Here is a 23,259-nt window from a genome sequence, read left to right on the forward strand (position 1 = left end):
CAGTAAACAGTAAGGAAATAATTTGAACAAATGTGGGAAGCCACAAGTCCTTTGACATCAATGCCATGTGGTGTTGGAGATTTTTGGAATTTACAGAATCATAAAATAATTCAGGTTTGAAGGGACCTCAGGAATCCAGCTCCTACTCCAAGCCCACGCAGGTATGAGGTCAGACTGAATTGCTTAGGGCTTTATCCATACACATCTCGGCAACCTTCGGGGATGGAGAATGCATAACCTCTACCAGTAATTTGTTCCAGAGCCTGACTTTCCTCACCTGAAAAAAAGTTTGTCCTCATATCCACTTGAAAGCTGCTTTATTTCACTTGAGTCTCATCTCTCATCCTCTTACTACGCATGCCTGACTTAATCTTGATAATCTCTTCATAAATGTTGGAAAGCTGCTATCAGGATTTCCCCAAGCCTTCTTTCCTTCAGGCTGAACAAGCCTAGCCTGTCCTCACACATCAAGTGCTTCTGCCTCCTGAGCTTCTTGGTGGAATGCTGTTGAACTTGCTTCCATTTATCAAAGCTTTTCTTGATTTGGGGAACTTGAAACTGGATGCAGAATTATGGATTTATGCTTGAAGAGTTCTAGATTCTGCGTTGAGCTGAGCATTCACAAACAAGCTGTTTGGCCTGCTAGAGAATTGCTCACCCACAGAATTTTTTTGGTTTATGCCAAAGTCCACTTGACTATTGTCTGGTACATGGCTGTCTGTGATTTTGAACTCTCAAGGGAAGAAAACAAACAGCTACCTGTATATAAAGTGAGACCTCATGTCTTCCTTCAAACCAGTGTCCAAAAATGGCTTCTGATAGCATAGAAATTGAGTGTTTCAGAGAATATGACATATTGAAAGAGAATTGTGGAAAAAAGAAAAAAAAAAGCATTTGGCCAAGTATAGACCACATAATTCAAAACTAGGGGGACTTTTTTTTTTTTTTAGTGTAACATGATTGAAATTACCATACATTATTTCCTATTAGTTTTCTTCAGTTGGTACTTTGATCATCTTACACATGATTTCTACATTGTTACTGAATTTAAAAACAAAGAATGATTTTTACTGTTATATAACATTTAGAAATGTGTTTTTCCTTGAAAAGGAAATAATTTAAAAGTTTTCTTTAGCAGTTGCTGTGTTGCTTCACCTGTTTATGTAGGTTACAAATAATATTTTTCCATGATGTAAATTTCTGCTTTTATGCATAGAAAGATGTAGAGGAAGAGGAACACAAAGCAACCACTCTTTCCACCTCCTTGACCCCAAAAGATGTCAAAATTAACAAAGCATTAATTCCTTTCTTGTATCATAATGTGATTGTAAACAGTGATAGAAACAGGATTATAGATTACATATGTGAGGGTAGCAAAGTAGTTGCTAATCAATATTTGGCATATGGAAAATACTTTTTTGCTAGGAAGCAATATTAATGATAACATATATATGTATATATATATTTATATATATAAAGCTGTCATCCAAATCTTGGCTTTCTTTTTTTTAGAACCTAAATTTGAATATGTCTATTATCTGAGCTAGAGGAAAAGATTTTTTAAGATGCTGCTGTAGTACCATGTTAGCTCCCAAAACTATGGCTGAAGAATCATATTTGCAAAGAAAATGGCTGGCACTTATTTTTGTCACTGGTCTATAGATAATTCTTTTAGCTTATCTTGCACCATAAATTGTCCTTGTTACAAGAGTGGTCCCTTTTAGCCTGATTTACAGTCCTAAATTTACCTTCATCCCACACAAATCTGGCATTCACACTTCTTTTTGTAGAATTATGAAGTTGAGAGGATTATTTTTTTTCTTAAAAAAAAAAAAGATTCACAAGCAAAAGAAATTAAGCCTACATCATTTTGTTCTTTTCTCCCCATTATTTTTTGAGTTCCGTATTTCAGCTTTGACAGGATGAGAAATATGTGGGATATGTGATATGAATACAATTGTAAAAGAAAGCATGTATAAATCCAGAGAAATGGGTAGGAGTAAGAAGCAAGCACAAGGTATGTCAATACTATAGCCTCTCATAATAAAATCATCTTAGTTAGGCGGAGATACGTAGTGGTGGAGGTGTTCCTTCATTGCAGATTCATAGTGATTTCACAGTTGTCTGGGTTCCAGGATTTTGAACTTGTTCTGGATTTTAAAGTCTCCATGTACAAGCAGTTCTAAGCCTGGACTTAACCTATGAGTTTTCAAGGAGAAGCCTCTGTGGAAAATGCATGAGTAAACTGGGTGTGCTTTTGTGTACACTGAAAGGCATCAATCTATATTACTGTTTAGGTTCCTGCTCACAGATGAAAGAACTTCTGCGATCCCATCTCATCTCATTTTAATTAATTCAGAGAAAGGAATCTTTTGAAAAACCTCCCTTTGCAGTAGCTAACTTTCTTTCGTATGGTTTGGCAAGAAACCTTTATTTTTAGAAGTGAAGAAAAAAGAGAGAAAGGAGCAAATATATGCAGATGCATTCGCGAGCCAAATTTTCTGGGGGAGGCAAATTAAAATCCCAGTCAATGGGTTCTTCTCATTCCCTTTTTTAGAGCTTTCTTCACTTCAGTCATTCCCAACCTGTGGGTTGCGGAGAAATATTAAAAAGGAAAATTCGGTTTGTTTTCAGTTAAAAGTTTGATCCTAAGTAATACAGTGATCCGAGAGAAAACAATCTGCTTTTGTTTCAAAAAGTTTTAAGGTGGTTTCTGTAAGGCAGAATATGGAGAGTACATCTACCAACTGTGCTTCACTTCCCTTGTGTGTGATTTGGTTCGAGTGTGCAAATCCCGCCTGAAAGACCCAACTCAAACAAAGGGTTGGTCAGTTTTTCAAGATGTTACCAGTCAGAAAGAGACAGGGACAATATTCCTGTATTTTATAATTCTCCCCCTTGTTTTAGCTTCTTTTGTTTTCATTAGTCTACATCAACCATTTCAGAAACAAGAAGCCAGGAATCTCTTACGTGACTTAGGCTCTTCATTCATGGTGTCAGCAGTTGAGTGTGGACTTGCAAAAGATGTTCACATGGCAGCAGTGGAATTTTTTAAATGGCGTAAATGCTTTAGCCCTGTGGAAACACATTAGTCACCCATTAAAAAAAAAAAAAAAAAAAAGAGGATGGAATCTTCACTTGCTAATGAATCATTTGCCCTTGTGGTGATATTCCTATCAGGGTACAGTCAATTATTTGTCTGTGTATCTGTGGGCCTTGATTTCCACACATTCAGGTCAGACCACTGAGGGCTTATTCAGATATGAAAGTCCTGGCAGCACCAGTCATATTTATCAACTGTGTTAGTAATGGAGGAGACCCCCTAGAACCTGCTCTTTGTTGAAAGAATAGGAAGATATGCTGCTTTATTGCTCTGTTTCACAAAGCAAGGATCTCTGCATTGCGCAGGCTGGAGAATAAAAGGAGCCAGTCACAGAAAGCTTGGGCTTAGTGGAATAAAAGGAAGTGTAGAAGCAGTAACACGCTATTTCTTGAGACTGCCAACTGCAATGCAAATCCAGCTGTTCTGCAAAATTGAAAATTTGCTGCAAATTCTGCGATTCCCTTAGTATTCTGTGGGCAACCACATTGTGCGCTCTTGCTTTATGTAATGCTGACATTCAATTCTTCGTTTCTTATATGAAGAATGACTGTAAGAAGCAGACAGGAGGAATTGCAGTCCATTGGCTTTGTGGGCAGGAGATGCACACAAAAGCTGTCTGTACCATTCCAGACAGGTGAAAAACCAGGTATCTCACATTCTGGAAGACACCATGGAAAGGCCGAACAATTCCAGAATTACAAAATATTTTGCTTTTGTTGACTGAATTGTTCCAACTCATCCTGAATTCTCTCTAGGGTGTTCCAGTTCTACTCCTGTCCTTTGTGGTCTGGTCTGGTCTTACCTGTCTGTTCCCTTAAACAGACAAACAGTGGCCTATGAAAAGGGAGATGAAGGATTTATGAAATATCCATGAGGAGGGGAAGTGCAATAAAAGGGTTAACTTCGGTGTTATGCAAAGGTAACATGGAGAAGAAAAGGAGCATGTGGGGGATTGGCTTTATTATTTTCCTCGAGAATATTGTTTTTGTATCTGGAATCTGATTTGAGATTGAAATGATGAACAAATTGTCCCATATTAGTCAACAGTGCTGGCACAATATACTGTGAATTAAGGCAAATGGACTTCATGAGTCAAGCTGTGTGTGCTCTGATTCAGACGTGCATGCCTTCTGACTTCTGTTTATATCTGCCTTACAATTTGCATTGTGCTTCCTTATTTTTCCCTTGTCACAACTTGTTTTAGCATAGCTAACAATTTCTTTTGTGTAATGTCCTTAATATCTCCTTCTGGTTGTGAAGAGGCATCCATGCCCTGTGCTCAACATGTGCTAAATGACTGCTGCTGCCTGATGTAGTCAGATGACACAGAAACAACTCAGCGCTTGCCAGGGATGAAAAGGGATTGCAGAGAAATTTGCTTCCCAGCGTGAAGAATCACTCTATGACTATTTTGATCTTGCATAAGACTTGTGAAATACTGAAGTCAGGTTCTGAAGTGGCTATAATTTGCTCCCGACTTTTGAAATTTTTGATTTTGGGGAGAGCATTGCTCCTTGCAAACGATAGCTGAACAATTCCATGTCTCAGTGGATGCACTCCAAGGGTACCGTTTTCTCACTCTCTTCCTTCTCGCTGGAATCCGCAATGGGTAGATTTACTGCAGACTTCAAACCTGTCAACACCCAAATGTGTGACACCAGTTCTCAACACATGTGAAAGAGCTAAGCTGAGGGACACGATAATATATAGCAGGGGAAGGAGACAGAAGTTCTGCAAAATACATTTTGCTCAGCATGTAAAAGTTTTCAATGTACTTCGTTTTGAAGCCGAGCAATGCTGTTATCAGCCTGCAGTTATCAAGGAGCTGGGACAGTATGTCAGGAGCTGGACTCTGTGAGTCTCCCCCGTGTTGGTGTTACCACTAACAGGCTCTTCATCCAAACTGTAAAGATTTGAGCTCAAAAGCTGAACAACTGCACGATGCCTGCTTAACTTTAGAGCACTTGCCTAAGCACAAGATCGCAGAAACTTTGCATGGGAGCAGCTGGAGCTGCCTGCACGAAGCAGGCTGCTGCTCTATTCTGACCTGCTGAAACAGCACAAGGGAGAACAGGGAGAAGAGAGGAGCTGCGCATGCCTCCACGGGACAGGGACAGGGACAGGGACAGGCAGCAAACACTCGTCTGTGACCCCCAGAGCTCTTCAGAGACCCTCGGAGAGCCTCACCCCGGGCTGGGAAGCACGCACAGCTGGGCAGAGCCAATGTAAATAGTTTGGGGGAAAGTAATGAATATGCGTAGTGATTCTGAAACAAATACATGAATATGCAACAAGTGATACTGGTGTACCCTACCGGCGTGCATGGCTGGCGGCACGACCCCCATGCACCCGGCTCCGTGACAGAAAGTGCCCGCTGGTCAGCGTTACGCTGACGTGAAGGGGCTTTCCCCCGGGGCTCAGTGCCACCGGAGTGTCAGAGGAATCCGTCCCCGCTTACACAGCGGAGAGTTTTACGAGACGGAGGCTTATTAAAACCCTTTACGAGCCCCAGCCCCGAGCCGAGGAAGCCAGCGTTTTGCCAAAAAGCACCCTGCGGTTGCCGAGCGGCCTCGCGGAGCCGCTGTCAGGCCGGGGCAGCCCGGCGGAGCAGGAAGTGCAGCGGGCCTGGGTGCGCGCCCAGCCTGCCGCAGTTCCGCCTGGGCTGCGCCGGAGGCATGGCACGGCTCTACCCGGCTGCCCCCCTGCTGCTGCTGGGCACCCTCCTGGGGACGGGGGCCCCCCTGATGCCCGGCTCCCCGCTGCCGCCGGGCCCCATCCTGCTGCTGGGCTCCCTGCTGCTGCCCGGCCGGACGGCGCTGGCAGGGGACCACGTACCCGCGCTGCTCTGGTCATCTGCGAGGTAGGAGAGCTACAGCAGGCAGCGGCACCCACCCTGCTGCTCCCATCGGGTGTCGAAGTGTATTTCCTATCTAGCCGGGCCTGGCGAGCGGTAAATTTGCCTTACCGGGCGGTAAATTTGTGCCATAAGTAAACTTGCCGGTGGGCGAACAAGCTAACAGGTGAAGCTACACGTTTTTGTTTTAGTTCTGGTGTGCTGCGCTGAGCGGTGGTGGTTCCTCACGTCTGAAGAAGGTGGGTTTTATGCACCCAGAGGCAACCTTGAAGTCCTGTGTCAGAGCTTTCGTGACTTAAAGGCACGCCATAAGCCAGCCTCCCAAAAAGGAGCTGACCAAAAACTGCGTGGCCAAGTTTAATCCTTGCAGCTCCTAACTCCCAGATGCTGATTTTTCAATTCTGAGTTCCTTTTATTTTTTATTTATTTATTTCATTTTTTTTAATAACATTTAATAATATTTTACTAACATTCGCTTTGTGTATAGGCATCAGTTGTTAGAAATAATAGCTAAACTGCAGACCATCTAGTGGAGAGTTCATCTCCTGCCCTCTGCAAGAGCGTATGTATTACACCTAGTTCAACAGGATGCCTCATCTCAGCTGGGTATTAATCAATTTCTCTAATACGAACCATCAGTAACACCAGCTGAATGTGTCATTCTCCAGCCAGGTGTCTCCAGGAAAAGCTCTCTTGTCCCGTGGCTGGCCTTGAGTTGAAGCTGTCTGCTCCGGGAGGGGGCAGGAGGGACGCGAGAGGGAACAGGAGGGACACGGTGGTGGGGGCTGCTGGCGGGCACGGCCATGCGGGGCATGTTGTGCTGCTTTGACCATCAGCAACCATCACATCAGGATTCATGGGACTCACTGCCTTTGTACCTCCATCGCTCTCTTAATTCCCAGAGTGCTGCTTGCAATTTTACCCTTCTGTAAAGGAAGAAGGGAATCCAACCAGTGGTTTCTTGGAGATAATTATCCTTTCAGCTGGTTGTGCTGAATTTGCTTTACCTTTCATGAGACTTGGAGCCATTCAATGTGTTTGAGGCATGGTGAACTATCTAGCTATCACCAGGAAGACAGACTAAGCGCTGCTCTTGGTTATGCCAGTGGAAATCTCCTGTCTTTAGGCAAGATTATTAAGCTTTAAGTCTGAGAGCTAACTCCTTTTGTGTCGTTGTTTTTGTTTGTTTGCTTTTTATTTTTTTAGTTGCTTCTTAATGCAATAATTTTAAGACAGCAATAGAAGGATTCAGAAATTTTATGGTCGTCAGGAGTTACACTATTCTTCAGGAGATCCTTTTCTGTGTACAGTGTCATATAGACAAGCATGATGCTTTTTTTTTTTTCATGTCATGCTTTAATGTTGAGATCCGTGGATAAATTGCATTTGAAAACATACACGCAGGAGGTGTTTATTGTGTTTGTTTCATATGTATCCTGGGCATTGTATTCTTTTCTCTGCAGTAATTAATAACAACTTTGACATATGTCTTCCTGTCTGTTAAGCATTTCCAGAAACGGAGCCTCTGGCTCCTGGGCAGCCACAGCATACAGGAGTCTGAAAATGTTACCATTTCGATAAAGTTTGATTAGGTAACTTTGACACCCCTCCACCTATCCCTTGCATCTCCCTCGCCCCCAAAAGATATAAACAGATATCTCAATATCAAGGTTTTTTGTATTCTAACTACTTAATCTGTTCACTTTTATAACACAGGTGTGAGAATAAGTGCTAAACTTCTATATTTAAAAGCAAAGTGAATGTTGGAGAGAGTTGTTAGGATAAAAGTGATCTCAAGAGTCTAAGAAAAGATCAGTGCTTCCTTTGTCCTAGATCCTAGTTTATATAAATATTACACATGTTGTCAATATAAGCAAAGTCTTATCGGTTAATCCAGGGTGGTCATAAAACAAACTTTCCACCAAGATGCAATTAGCAACTCACCCTAGTGCAGATTGTTCAGGCCTGAACAAATCTAGAGCAAGAAAATCAGGATGGTGGACTGATTAAACTAGTTTCGTGTTTCCATGAATACAAGAAGTGTTCCTCCTATTGTGACCTCTGCGTTTTCAAAAGGGGAAGTTTTTATGAGGGACAAATTAGTTCTTGTGTCTTGTGAAAGCCTGTGAAGCTAGTGGAAAGGAGATTTGTGTTATTTTATAAAATAAAGAGGAACAGGAACTTTTGTTTGCATAACTCTATTCTGTGCTTTACATCTTGGTACTTTGCAGTGATGTAAGGTTTTCAGTGCGTGGTCTGCAGGCTTATGAAATCAGGGAACTATTATTAAGAATTTTAAGAAGGGTAACTAAAGAAGTACAGTAATTATCAAAGGATTGCTGCTCACTTTGTGGAAACATGTCTCACCAATTTAAAACTTTGGCTTCACTCACTGACCAACAGGAGTTGAGATTCACCCATCTATTCCATCACCCTGTCCTGGGTTAACTATCAGGACACAATACTGAATTGCTGAGTTCTAATAAATTGTGCTGCTCTTTAGAATTAGTCAGTGTTTGTAAAGCAGTATCTCAGAAGAACTGTATTAGAAGTTGAAAAACTCTTCTTTTATGCGTTATTGTATTGTAATCATGCTATTCAAGATAATGTTAGATATAGAGGAAACCTGAAACTGAGAGACATGCACAGTGTGCAAAGCATAAAGGAAGTGGGTATAAACAGGGACGTTTACAAATCAAATACCTCTTCCCTCTAGAAGAAAAAATGCAGATCTGTACTTTGAGAAAAAGGAGTGTTTTTTCACCAAACAACAATCTTTCTTTATTGCACTCAGAAGAAAAATGAAGTGGGAATAAGACAGTAGGTCACAGTGTCCTGCTTTTCACAAAGGAATACTAACATATCAGTAGACATTCTCCAAAGTGACTTCGCCCTGGAAAAAAACAGCCTTTATCTTAAATCAGACATTAAGCTAATCCTGTTAATATTGTTACTTTCCGAACCAAGAGAGACAGAGAAGTTCCTCTAGCATGTGATTCAGACCGGAAACATGATTTAGCCATTTCGGAAAAATATTCAAAAGAAATTTCTTTCTCTCTACAAATTAGAGAGGGAGCCTGAGGAAATAAATTCATTAAAATTGGCTTTTGTGATTGCCCTTCGTGTGTCTGTTTTAGGATGACTTTTGCTTGTAGTTATTGAGAATTTATTACTACTTTTTATTTATGCTACACTTATTTTGGGATATTAAACCTTTTTTGGAAAATCCAGATTTTAAGTGGTTTTGAGGTCTTTAATGCCAAATAGGACATTTGTGGTGTTTCCTAAAGCTGCAAGGACTTTACTGAAAAATCTCCTGCAAGGAGGTGTAGCATAAAAAGGATACAGTGAAAACAGAAAATTATTTTAGCCATAAGTTTACTGGACTTGTATGGAGATACTCTGTGCTAGTATGCTTGAGGAGCTTTTTGAATTAATTTTTTTCCCTATAGTCACCAGTTTTCATTCTACTGGTGCTACTAGAAATGGTGACATGAGCTTTTTATGTAGAAGTGATATTTAAAGACCATTTCCAAAAGCTTGCTTACTCCTTCTGTGCAGGGGATAATTTTTTTTTATGTGGTAATCATGCGGCAACTGAAAGAGACAACTGACAAGAATAACTTGTAGGCAAGAGTTCAGAAGCCAGCTACAAAGCAAGTACGTACACTCACAGGTTAGAACAATGAAGTCCTATTATCTTACCATCTGTCCTCTTGAAGGTCCAGGTACAAGCAATCTTGAAATCTTTGCTCCCATCAAAAATAACTGCTCAAGTCTTCCTTCTGCCTAGGAAGAACACAGATCAGAGAATGTATCCCAGCTTTGCAATAATCTGTATGCTTCAACTTCCTGTCTGCCAGAGCAGTTAAGGGCAAGAAAGAATAAGAAAAAAAAATCCACCCCAAGCTTAGCTATCCTTCCTTTCTTTACTGCATTTTTGGCTGTTGGAGGAAAAAGAGAGCAGCTGAGCTTCAAGCTTCCTAATTTCTAGGCAGAAGGAAAGCACAAACGTTAGCAGAGATCCTCATTGTCGGGAGCCCCTGCGGCTGAGGGCGACGATTCTGCCATGGGGACGCCAAGCCTGCTTGGCATGCAGATGACTTCACATGGCTGTGCGTCTTTGGACATCAAATTTCATGTGTGCAGTCAATCGTAGTAATCGATACAAGTGTTGGCCTGCTGCCTGTTTCATCCTGTGCAGTCCCTTACTGACCCATTGCTGCCTGCTCGAGGTGAGGAGTTCAGAGGAATGGATGGGTTCATTACGTTCAGTAATGCACACCCTTGGCTTATCCACCATGCAGACACATATCCCCATTCCCCTCTGCAGTTCATTTAAACCAGCTAGTAAAACATACTGACATTTCCCATCTGAACCACAGTGAGAATTTCTGTTGCACCCAGGTCACTGGCCTATTAAGTGAAGCGTTGCACACTGCCATTCATGGTACTTGGCAAACTATCTAAGAGAAGTAAAACGCGTATAATATGGGGAATAGGAGTACTAGGCAAACACTGCATTATAACAGAATTATTAACTAGCTGATGGAGATTTATTTTTCTAGTGATGATGCTGGAGTTATTGAAGTTGACTGCTCGAAAGCAAAAAGGTCTCACAAAAGGTGCTTTTTCAGGTTAGATAGCTAGCAAGAGCTGCTTCGAGGAACAAGGAATAACTCGAGCAAGAGTGCTTTGAAACAGGATCATCACATTTCTGAGTTTTTTGAGTTCATGACAAAAACCTTTGCCATTGTACTGCTACAAATAAAATAGTTTTGTTTCATGTGCTCTGTTACTTTTTATTCTTAATTGCAAGTCCAAAGAGTTCTCAAAATCTTCATTTTTTTTCTAAAACTAGGCATGAAAGTGGTATTACCAATTATCTGATCTGCAAAAATAAATATAGCAAGATATTCGCTATTATTTCACTTCATACAAACCATTCTTTGACATCTCTTAATTAAATCTATCTTCTTTTCCTTTAATATCATTGGTACTTTGGTGTACCCATGCAATCCATGAAGTCAGTATGAAAGTTAGTGAATTCAGAACGCCTTATCTTGAAGTTTATATTTAAATCCTTGAAATCGTGAGGCCACCTTTTCTGAAAAGTTGAGGTATGTCTGTTTGAATCTCTAAGCTGATGGTCTTCAGAAATACTAATTAATGTGGATTGTCAAACACAAATGAACAAAGAAGTGAAGGTGCCGAGGAAAACTAAGAAAACATCAAATGATAATTTCTGTCAAATCAGAAAAAATAATTCCTTCTTGCACAGCAAGGTTTACCTCTAAAGCTTGGAAAGAAACAGCCAAAAGACTTAGAAGAATGTAATTTTAACACCTGCAGCACCTTGTCCTGAATGAGTCCCCCACATTTTCTATTTGCTCTAGTACACTCCCAAATCGTCAAATCTGAAGGGAACTAGGTATCTACTGCTGAACGATTGCACTGTTTTTCTCTTCTTTGGGTGCAGTTAGAGGCTTTTGATTCACTCTCTGCAGTCTTCATTGGAATTACTGGTGAGTCTTGAAGTGAAATATGGGTTTCACCTGTCAGAAACAGTACCGACCCCCGTCTATGCATCCATTGCCCCTGTTCTGCCTCCACCTCAAGAGACTGCAAAGATTGTTTTAAGTCATAAAAACTTGCTGGGGAAAGGTCATTTCTGAGTAGCTTTTGGGTTACATTTTTTTTTTTTAAAGTTCGATTTGTTTCATCTGATTTAATCTATTCAATATATTGAGAGCTATACTAAAGCATATGTAAGTGCATATATATATGTATCAAAAGCCTGTGTGATTTTGAAAAATACTTTCCATTCATTTTTGTTCTGTCTGGGACAAGGAAAGACACTTGGAAACAAATACCAGGTTGCTATAGAATGTATGGACAAGACGTATGAGGAGCAGCTGAGGTCCCTGGGTTTGTTCAGCCCAGAGCAGAGCAGGCTGAGGGGAGGCCTCATGGCGGCCTGCAGCTCCCTCACGAGGGGAGCGGAGGGGCAGGCGCTGAGCTCTGCTCTCTGGGGACAGCGACAGGACCCGAGGGAACGGCATGGAGCTGGGACAGGGGAGGGTCAGGCTGGGTGTTAGGGAAAGGTTCTGCACCCAGAGGGTGGTCGGGCACTGGGACAGGCTCCCCAGGGCAGTGGTCACAGCACTGAGCTGCTGGAGTTCAAGAAGTGTTCGGACAGCGCTCTCAGACACAGGTGGTCCTGTGTGGAGCCAGGAGTTGGACTCGATGATCTTCATGGGACCCTTCCAGCTCAGGCTATTCTGTGATTCTACGATCTCAACTTCACCGAATTGCAACCATATAATGACAGATGCTAAAGCACACAGCAATTCTCCATATTGTGTTCTTTGTAGAACCAGTCAGAGGGGCTGAGTACCTGGTTTCTCAGGCCTTAGCAACCAACGGATCTTTGTGGAAAAGAGGAGCTTAAGCTTCAAGCTCTGGGTTTTATACAGTATGGCAATACTGTCTTAGTCAAGTCACCCAGGACCAAAATTTTCGTAATAAATTTCATCCCTGTAAACATGTTGCATACTGTTAAAATCCCAGTCAGGTATTGAATGAATAATGCCAACAGTTTTACCCAGAACTATTCTTAATTGTAACAAAACTAAATGGCCAAGTTATTTCTCTGTCCAATCCTCATAAGGACAAGTTAGCAAACGAGTCATAAGCTTTTCTTGGCGTCTTTTGCCATTCTGTTCAGAAGAGCTTCTGCTCCTGGATAGGCAATTTTCTGAGCTGCTTCTGCAGAACGGTTACTTCAACATGAAAGCTGTAGGAGAGAATGTATTTTTTACAAAAATGTTGAAAAGCCACTTTAACTTAACAGAAGGTTTATGAAAAAATGTTGATTTATGACAACTTGTGGTCTAGCCTGACTTGTATTGCTCTCTAGCCACCAAGTGCCTGATGGCATTGGAAATTATTTCAGGAACTGGAATTACCTTTGGGAATTCTCCCTGGAGGTTTTCAGTATATTCTTCATTCTATTTAGTAGCCAATTTTTGGAAAGATGCAGCTGTGGTGCTGTACACAAACAAGAAAAGCTAGTAATAGTAGAGAGAGTTACCTGGACCGGACCAATTCCATTCCTGCTGTAACTAACACAATACAGACAGAACGTGGAGAATTTCTTTTCCTCTTATATGGAATGAAAGTAAATTTAACAGTAAACCTGAACTTAATCCAGTGTTGATGATATTTTTAACTGCTTCTGTACATTTGGAGAAAGAAGTGGTGTCATCATCAGCAGCAATTTTAATGTTAAAAAAATGATTTTCTTTGCAGATCCCAGTGGAATCCAGAGCCTGCTTTGCATGAAGGACACATTGTCTCAGCACAGGAGCTGGCTGTACTCTTGCAACCTGTTTTTAGCCCCCGTCCCAGAAATCTTGTTTTGTTCCTTCAAGAGACCGTATGTAACATTAATTTCTTTTCTCTTACCAATACAAAGTGCAAGTGTGGACATGGCTCCTTCTCACCAATCTGCTCTCTTTGTTTTTCAGCTTAGCATAGATGATTTCACATACTACAGTGAATCCTATGGTAACAAGAATCCATTTCAAAATGTTCAGGCAAGCATTTCTCTCTTTTTATTTCTTTATATGTGTTGTGTTTTTTTTTTTAATCAAAATGATGTAAGAAATATGCAAACAGACAATAACTGGCAAAATTTAATTGAACTGCAGCAGTTTGCCAATTTAAATTATTTATTGAGATTATTTCAGTTTAGGTATATCAGTTAAACAACTCAGTTTGCAGAAGTGTGTTATGTGGCTATTTTATTTCAGATCAGTTTTTCAGAATTCTCTTAACTGGCAAAATTGTTCCTAAGCATGCAATTTTGCAATTTTGTATTATGAAAAAACTATACATACATGCATTAAAAACTCTAAGACTGACTCCCCAAAGTAGTGTTTGGACGTCGTAGGAAGAAAAGAAGTAAGGAATCAATTATTTACTCCAGATTTTCAGAACTGAACACTCATTTTATTTTCATATGAGGTAAAGCTGTCTTGACCCATTCAGAGAGCTGATTTTGTCATGTTTGAATATTGTGAATATATGCCTAGATACTGGATTGCTTTAATCTTCATGCTACTTCAGTAATCTGAAAATAAACTCCAGGCATAGAATCGGAGTCCTCCTGAAATGGTCACGAACTTTATCTTCTGTTCTCACTGAAGAGATTCACAGATTTTGTGCTCAGCATCTCTGGTTATACTTACATGACAATTTATTGAACTGTAATTAGAGAAGGAAAATGTTCACACGTGGAAGTCATTAAGTCATTCCTGTGGGCAGTGCAGGATGAACAGAGCTATTAGTAACACAACTGATATCAGAGTACATGAGGAAGTGTTAATTCCTAAGCACTACACAGCAAGCTGTATGTATAATTAAATACATAAATATTTACATATTACCTGTCTCTACATCTTTCTTGTCTAAAAACCTCACATCTTCCTTGTATTCCTAATGCTAACCTTTATGTCTTTGCCATATGAGAACATTTCAACACTGATGCAGGAACAAAAACAACTATTCAGAGTGTGTACATGGCTTTTTGGAGGAATGAATGGCAGTAATATTCATCTGTAGTGTAAGGATCAGTGGCTGCATTCTCAGGCAGATGTACTGGTACTTCTCTGGTATGCCTTACCCTCCGTGGGTTTAAAATCTGTGCAAGGTTGTGTCTGGAGCAGATTGTGTTCCTGCTTATGGGACTGCAAAGCTGGTTTGATTTTAAAATTCATAAGCTGTTTGGAACATATGTATTACTGCTGCAAGCTCCTAATGGTGCTGTGGTCTTATTTATGTAGGCCCTGGATGTTTAAGCGGAAGGATAATAAAAGTATTTTAAACTCTTCTTTTGCCTTGTAGTTGGGACCCCGTCAGCACTGTAGAGTTTATATCCAAAGCTGAGTCTAGGGACTAATGGTTTTAGAAATTGGGTGGTATATTGAGTGGATTTGGGACATATGGACGGATAGTAAGGAAAAAACAAAGGATCACATTTACATCAATCTTTGGTCTGTATCTGACAGAGCAGAATTTTGAACCCTGGTTTTCAACAAGCTGAACAAATGTCAGTAACAGTTTGCTTGCTTTCAGACCTTGCCTCTGTTTCCTTGCTGTCTTGGAGCAGAGAAACTTTTTCTGATTACAGTGTCTTCAAAACTGGAGTTTATTTCATCAAATTGGTAACCTTAACTCCAGCACCTCCTATATCTGTTGTGTTGGACTTGGCAATCTTTTCTAGTGTAGTTTTGTGGAGGACGAGGTGCTCTAACTTAGAAAAAAGAAAACGATATGTATAAGTTAAAAATTTCTTTTTCACGTACATGCCCATATGCAGAATTCTGACGATGTGTGTGTGCATCATCACCTAGCTTTTAGGGCCAGAAGGGATCTTCATAATCATCCAGCTCCATCCTGAGTGCAACAAAGGCTACAAAAATTTTCTCAGTTGCTATCACATCAGTTGTATTCCACTTGACTTACTTTGGGAAAGAAATCTCTTCTTAATCATGCTATGAAAGACACAGGACAATGAGAAGGTCAGGTCTGAATTTTCTCACTGCGGAAATTAGGATCTTTCATGTTGCATAACCACAAAGTATTATGCCTTCACAATCTATATTATACAAGTGATTCATTAAGCCATTATAACCGTTCCATACCACTCATGTATCCTCCTTTGAACTTTGGCAATGCAAATCTATTCACAAACTTAAACCAGAGATCTCATTTGGAGGGTGTATGTGCATGTAGCAGCATGTGTACTACAAGAAGAAAGTGTTATTTGTAAAAGAGTTGTAGGCTTGTAAACCACAGAGACATTTGCAGATATTAGATTTGTTCAGCTACATTAGCAGCTGTTCTGAGCTTTTGGGATCAGTGGTTTTGTATGCAATAAAAGAATTCTGTTTCCAGTTAATGCAGGAAGGAATCTTATATGTAGATCATTTATCTTAAACATTCAAAGAACTTCTTAATTAAATAATAAAATACAAAGATTAGTATTTGGGGAACTTTTTTTTGTCAAGTAGTCACCTATCCTATGAACTATTTTTCTTTAATATTAGCTTTGGCTTTCCCCAAACACTGCTCAGCTCCTTAGAACTGCCATGTATGGTAGCACACGACAATTAGTTGCCAGCTGTGCTGCTGCATAATTATTATTGTAAGTCACTGCCATTTGTGGTTCTGTATCTCCACTGTAACATCACTCAGTGGTCATTTTCCTAGACTGAGGAGCACTGTTTAGTCACGTGCAGCATAGAGGTCCTGCTATAATTTTGATTGTTTTTGTTGCCCTTCTCTGTACCTCTTTGAATTTTATTGTTTTTTTTGTTTTGTTTTTGATAAGGGACCACACAGAATTGCATACAAATCAAGATACAATTGCATCATAATTTCTTCAGTGACAGAACGTTTTCTTCTGTTTTGTTCCATAGTCTTTTCCAAAAAAGACTAATATGAAAATAAAAGACTAATACTTTTTTTTTTTCAGTTTTGACCATCATCAGACACTGAACTGATATTAAGGTTTCATTCGTGAAGGGTGACACTCAGTTCCAAGTCTGTTATTGTGTACATAAAATTAGTGTTGTTCTTTTCTCACTCCGTGCTCTTCTAAAATCAATTTACAATAAATCTTGTCTTGTTGCTGAAGGGGCTTTCCCAAAATTTGCACCTACTGTTGTCCCTTGCCTTCATTACTTCAAATAAGTTAGTGTAATCAGAAAATTTCATTAGCTCAATATCTATGCCTTTTTGCCAGATATTTTATGATTATACTGGACAGAACAGACCCTAATGCAGAGGGTCCACCTTTCTCTGCTTTGGTAACAGGTGTTTTTTTTAGCCCTTGCTTGCTACCTTTTTACCTACTCATTCTCCATGTGAAGACCTCATAGTATTGGGAAGACCACACAAAAGCAGCTTAATTTCTTTAGGAGTCTTTGCTACAAGATTCTGCTGAGTGCCTTTTATGAATCCAAGTACACTGTAACAGCTGGAGCTCCCTGGTATACATGCCTATTGACTCCTTCAGAGATTTCCAGCAGAATTGTGACACACAACTCCTTTTTGCAAAAGCTGTGTCAGCCTTTTCTCAGTATAATCCTGCCATATTGTTGTAGTCAGTATTTTATTCTTTAAAATGGTTTCTCCCATTCTTAGACTTCAGGTTTGCTTGTCTGTAGTTCCCCAGATCTCTCTGTAACCCTTGAAAAACCTGGTGTCATGTCTGCCACCAAACAACACAGTGGTACGGAGGTTTCTTCAACAATGCTTTTTGTAGCTGAAATGCATTTTATTAGCTAAAGTACATCAAATCAATTTTCATTAAAATCATAACATGTAGCTTTATGCGTTCATCTGGTAATCACAGATACAACTGAAGTCTGTATGATAATAGTAACTGCAAAGCTAAAACGCAACAATAATGTTCTTTGCAACTATCCGTGTCTGTAGAAACAGATGTGCCTCCAAGTCAGTTTAAATAGACTTTTTTTTATATAGATGAACCATTGACCAGTGCTGTAGAAAATAAATACAATACTTCAATATTTTGAACAGCACACTCACAAGTAAAAGATCTCTTTTACATGGAAGAGCCTGCCCACTTCAGGTGTAGGTTCTCAGATGTTTCCAGAGAAGGAGCCTTTTCTTCAACAGATATTTTTATTATAAGACTGTTTGTCAGTTATGCTGCCAAACATAAACTAGTTCAGAACAATGAGTGTGCCTAAATGATCTTTTATAGGTGGGCACATGAGCCTTTAATAAAGATTTTAATGATACATCTTTAATGGTAGACCTAGATTTACTCCATTCCAGCTTCAAATTGCTTAGGTGTAATAGCAATGCAGTTAACGCAGTACTGAAACCAAAGCTAGGCAAGTTAGTCCAAGCACACCTTTACCATAATTCAGGTACTTAGCTTCAGGATGGCTGGACACGTAGGCAGTGTCATCTCACGCCTACCTTCAAAAATGCCTGAACAGCAGCGATATATGTAATAAAATCATGGAGCTGCTCACAATATTTCACTCAGGAGAGGTGCCTCGGAACACTAAAGAAAGCAAATTAATCAGAGTAATTTGGCATTAGATTAAAAATTCTCCTGTCAATTTATGTTTTCAGTCCATCAGGTCAATAGGAGGATTTTTTTTTTCTTTTCCCTTTCCCATTCTCAGCTACTGTGTGTTTATACCTCTTTGCTTAGTCCTTTAGCAGAATGCAGAGTCAGGTGTTTCTCAGTACTCCTCTTCATTCTGTGCCCTCTTTTGGAGGTCTGTTGTTTTGAAAACACGTCGTAGTTGAAATGCTAGAATGCCTAAAGCAACATATGGGTATTTTAAGAACAAGTGTGCCGCGGCCAAATGTCAAGAGGCACAATCGAGAGGCATGGGACCAAAATGTCTGTCTGATGCTAATGAGTAGATATCCAGCTGTGTGTGCCCTTCGAATGGACAGTTGAATACCAGTGGCTGGAAGCTGAGACAGATGGCAATGCAGGATTGGTTAGGAGCAGAGGGACAATTCAAACATTCCTCAGTAATGATGCGTTTTATCTTTTATTCTACAATAAATGAGTGATCTACTTAATACATATCCTTGCAAGAACTGGCTGCTGCTATTCTGTCTGCAGCTAGGGGGCGAGGGATTAAAGTATCAAAAATAAACTGAAATAATTGACTACTGCTCAGGATTGTAGCTCTATATTAGTATATGCAAAAGAAACTAAAAGGGAATGTATCATCCTTCACTTCCAGGAGGTGCTAAACACCCTACTCAAAGACCAGATCAGTATTTTCTGCTCTATTTTAATTTCTGCAGTTATTTTTCTATCAGTCTGGCAAATCAGACAATACTGCATAATCCTCCCATATGAGCATCTATAGAAATGGGAAAATAACTAACCTTTGTCTAGGAAGGAAAACATGTGAGCATTTAGAAAGAACCAGGGGAGGTCAGAAAAGTGGTAGGCAGCCAGAGAGCAGACAAAAAGAAAAAAGAGTAGGAGGAGAAAAGTGTTAGCAACACAACACTTGCATCAGTTAGAGGGAGAGAGAGAGTCTGTGACAACTTGAATATCTGAATGTTGGATCAAGTGACAGACTTGATCTGGAGTTAAATGTAGAAAATGCAGAAGTAAAGTTAACAGGTTTTAAACTAGGACTCAGTGAAAATATATCTTCAAATCTTCACATTAAATTTTGGGTTATCTTAATTTTGATCATTCTCAAGCCTACATCTTGCATTTTCTTTCCCTGAATATTCCAAGTGAATTTTATCATTCAGAAGAATCTTTGGAAAAATGTTTTTCAGCTTTGCAGGCTTCAAATTTATAGAACAAGAATGTTTAAAATACATTTCACTCAAGTATTTTCACCAGAAACTCAGCTACGGGAAGTATAAGTAAAATCATATATACACTCCCTGATGCTTGATTATCTGAACTAGCTCAGCTTGAGCCTTATAATTTGTATTTTGTATTTTGAATAGAAAGAAAGATAGCACACGACATGAAGTTTGTGTGTGTGTCTCCACGCCAAGAATAGAATTAGAATAGTTCAACTGAGAGGGATCTTCAAAGATCATCTAGTCCTACTGCCTGACCTCTTCAGGGCTAACAAAAAGGACATTATCCAAATATCTCTCCAACACTGAGAGGCATGGAGCATCACCCACCTCACTGGAAAGCCTGTTCCAGTGTTTTGCCACCCTCACAATAAAGAAATTTTTCATAATGTCCAGTCTGAGCCTCCCCTGGTGCAGCTTTGTGCCATTCCCACACATTCTGTCATCAATTACAAGGGATCAGAGACTGGCACCTCCCTGTGCTTCCCCTCCTCATGAAGCTGTACAGAGCAATGAGGTCGCCTCTCAGCCTCCTTTTCTCCAAACTAGACAACCCAAGTGTCCTCAGCCTCCCCTCACAGGACATGCCTTCCAGCCCTTTTTCCAGCTTTGTTGCCCTCCTCTGGATGCTCTCAAGTAAGTTAACATCCTTTTATATTGTGGAGCCCAGAACTGCATGCGATATTCAAGGTGAGGCTGCACCAACACTAAATACAGTGGGACCACCTGGCAATGTTCTGTTTAACGCATCCCAAAATGTGGTTTGCCCTCTGTGCTGCCAGGGCACACTGCTGGCTCATGCTGAGCCTCCTGTTCACCAGCACCCCCAGATCCCTTTTTGCTGAGCTGCTCTCCATCCACTCATCTCCCAGTTTTTCCCTGTGTCCAGCGTTACTCTGTCCCAGGTGCAGAACCCGGCATCTTCCTTTGTTGAACTTCATGCTGTTGCTGATTGTCCAGTGCTCCAGTCTCTCGAGATCCTTCTGCAAGGCCTCTCGTCCTTAGGGAGCCTACATCACCTCCCACTTCAGTATCATCAGCAAAGTTGCTGATGCATTCTACTCCTGCATCCAGATCATTGATGACCATGTTGAACAGGACTGGCCCTAAAACTGAGCCCTGGGGAACACCTGGTGGTGACCAGCTGCCAGCCAGATGCAACCCCATTCAGTACAGCCCTGTGGGCTTTGCCGTTCAGCCAGTTCATCAGCCAGAAGAGCATGTACTTGCTCATCTCGCAGCTGGACAATTTGTCCAGAAGAATACCATGAGAGACAGTGTTCAAAGACCTTACTAAAATCCAAAAAGATTACATCTGCTGCCTTCATGTACCAGGCGGGCGGCCTTATTATAGAAGGAGATGAGATTACTAAGACAGGACTTTCCCTCTGTGAACCCCTGTTGACTATGCCTGATAATAGCTGTGTTCTTTAGGTGCCTTTCAGTATCCCCCGGAACAATCTTCTCCATAACTTTTCCAGGGACTGAGGTTAGACTAACGGGTCTGTAGTGTCCCTCATGCTCTTTCTGTAGGTGGGTATAATGTTGGCTAGCTTCCAGTCATCAGGGACCTCCCCAGACTCCCATGGCCTCTGGTAAATTTACCTCTGGTAAAAGAGGGGTCCAGCTATAACATCCACTGATTCTTTCAGCACTGAGGTGAATCCTGTCAGGCCCCATGAATTTACAAACGTTCAGCTGATACAGATGTTCCCTTACAATTTCAGTGACCACAGATTGAAAGTCACTGCTCTTCCAGGCATGGTCCTCCAACTCTGAGAGCTGGGCAGCCTAAGATCAGTCATTGCTGTTAAATAGTGAAGCAAAAAAGGAATTAAATGCCTCCACCTTTTCCTCGTTACTTGTTATCCTCTTGTTATCCACTCCAAGTATCAGCCCAATGTTTTCCTTTGACTTCATCTTGCTGTTGATGTATTTGAAAAAAACATTTTGTTTTCTGACCCCACAGAGGCCAGTGTCAACTCAAGTTGGGGTTTGGTTTCTCCTGTTTATTTCCCTGCAGATGTGAAATGTAGCTCTGTACTCTCCTTGTGAACTGAGACCTTGCTTCCAAAGGTCTTATATTTTTTTCTTCTGCTCTAGTTCCAGGTGGGTTCCCTGTTCAGCTAAGCCAGTATTTTGCCTCACTTGCTTGACTTGTGGCATAAGGGGTTTGCATGCTCCTGGACTTTTAAAAGGTGTTTTTTTGAAAAGTGAACAGCTGTCATGGACCCCTAAACCCTTTAGAGCAGATTCCTGGGGGACAGTGATAACTAGCTCCCTGAGAAGCTTAAAGTTTGCTCTAAAGTTTGTCCATGGTGGCAGCTCTTCTGCAGAACCTAAAAATGCAGATTTATTTAAAAAATAATAGTTAAAATTAGACACTTATCTGTACTCTGTGCTATACAACTAAGACGTATACAAAGGAAGGGAATTTGTTATGCAAAGTATGTCTCTGTACTAAATACAGCTGCTGAAACTCAATGTGTCTGACATTGATCCTTTCCACCTACGAGGCCATTTAGGTCCCATCTGATGGTCATCTGATGAGCTTTCATATCATATCATGAGCCATCCGTATCCTGCCTCAGCTTTTCCCCCCATACTCTCCAATACATTCTCCACCTGCTCCTTTCTCAGCTTGAGAACTTCTGTGTCAGCTGCCTCTTCTCTTCCAACACACACATAGAAAGGACAGTAAGAATTTGACATCACTGAGCGTCTTAAGCTTGCCCCAAAAAGGTGCATGAATAAGAGCAACACAGGTGCCACTTCACTGCCCCTTTCCAGGATCAGCCTGCAGTCAGCACCAGGCTGCTGAGATCTTGATTAGTGTTTACCACGGTGGTTCCTCACCTTGTGTATTAAATTCAGAATGTAGAAAAAAAATGGTTTGTGTTTAATTATTAACCATGTAAATAAACTGTCCATAAATTTGTTACAGGAAATTCTTCAGTCTTCTCCTTCATCTCTAGTTTTGCCTGCTGTTGACACCAAGGCTACCAGGCATCTTTTGAGCTTTCTCCAGGAGTCGGGAGATTGGAATTTAACAAACATGACAAATCTCGACATCTCTCACCTGGAAGCGAATACATCTAAACCAAACTTACTTGTGGTTCAGCTACAACCGCTTATCAGGTAGGAGCTTGTTGCAAAAGTATCTGACCAAAAGTATGCAACATTTTTACGTCTTTTTTGAAAATATCTGATGTATTCAGGAAATTTAAAAATCAAAAGGGGAGGTTACAGGGTTAGCAAAGTTATTTTTCTTTCAAATTTGAATCCAGTGTTTTTTAATGTCCTCTGATGAGCTTACCAGGTATAATAGCTGAATTATGTTGAAAAAGTCAGTCAGGCGTTCCTGTTTTGTCTGCCTCATTATATGAGAACAAAAGGACAACTAATAAAAATAAATGGCAACACACTTTAAGCGGAAAAGCTGAATTATTTCATGCAACACATGATTAACCTGCAGAATTAATTGCTAGAAGGCATTCCAGGGGTCAAAGAACTGGCAGGAAAAATAAACAAATAAACATACAAACAACCTAGAAGTTAGAATGAATAATGAGACTGGTTTTCATCACTCTAGAAGGAATAGGAGGGCTATAACTCATCGTGTTTCCAGACCTATGACAACTGTCGCATAATGGAGGCAGAGGCTATTCCTTCAGGTGGATGCTAGTGCCTGGTTGTAACTTGTAGAGCTTTTACATCGCTGTGTGAAAGAGCACTCCTGGATACAGGGTATGGGTTACAGACCTGATCTAGATGGACAGCTATTTCATATCATTTCAGCAGAAAGCTGTGAAGTCATACTGAGTATAACAATGTCAATGTACCTCAAGGAAATAAAAGGCACGAATATAGTGAGCTCGTCTGCTCAGCTTCTTTTGCTCTTCAT

At 40.6% G+C, this 23,259-nt stretch overlaps 1 protein-coding gene across 1 annotated transcript in view; it reads left to right on the forward strand.

The window, feature by feature from the left end:
• Positions 1-4,594: 4,594 nt before the first annotated feature.
• ATP6AP1 (ATPase H+ transporting accessory protein 1) overlaps positions 4,595-23,259 on the forward strand; it is a 57,674-nt gene continuing 39,009 nt past the window's right edge. The window contains exons 1-4 of the mRNA XM_035559359.1: positions 4,595-5,963; positions 13,269-13,395; positions 13,487-13,555; positions 22,300-22,493. Coding sequence (XP_035415252.1) covers positions 5,779-5,963; positions 13,269-13,395; positions 13,487-13,555; positions 22,300-22,493 — 575 coding nt within the window. The 5' untranslated portion in view covers positions 4,595-5,778. The remainder of the gene's footprint in view (positions 5,964-13,268; positions 13,396-13,486; positions 13,556-22,299; positions 22,494-23,259) is intronic.

Source organism: Cygnus atratus, chromosome 1 (genome assembly GCF_013377495.2).
Source record: "Cygnus atratus isolate AKBS03 ecotype Queensland, Australia chromosome 1, CAtr_DNAZoo_HiC_assembly, whole genome shotgun sequence".
Taxonomy (NCBI): Eukaryota; Metazoa; Chordata; class Aves; order Anseriformes; family Anatidae; genus Cygnus; species Cygnus atratus.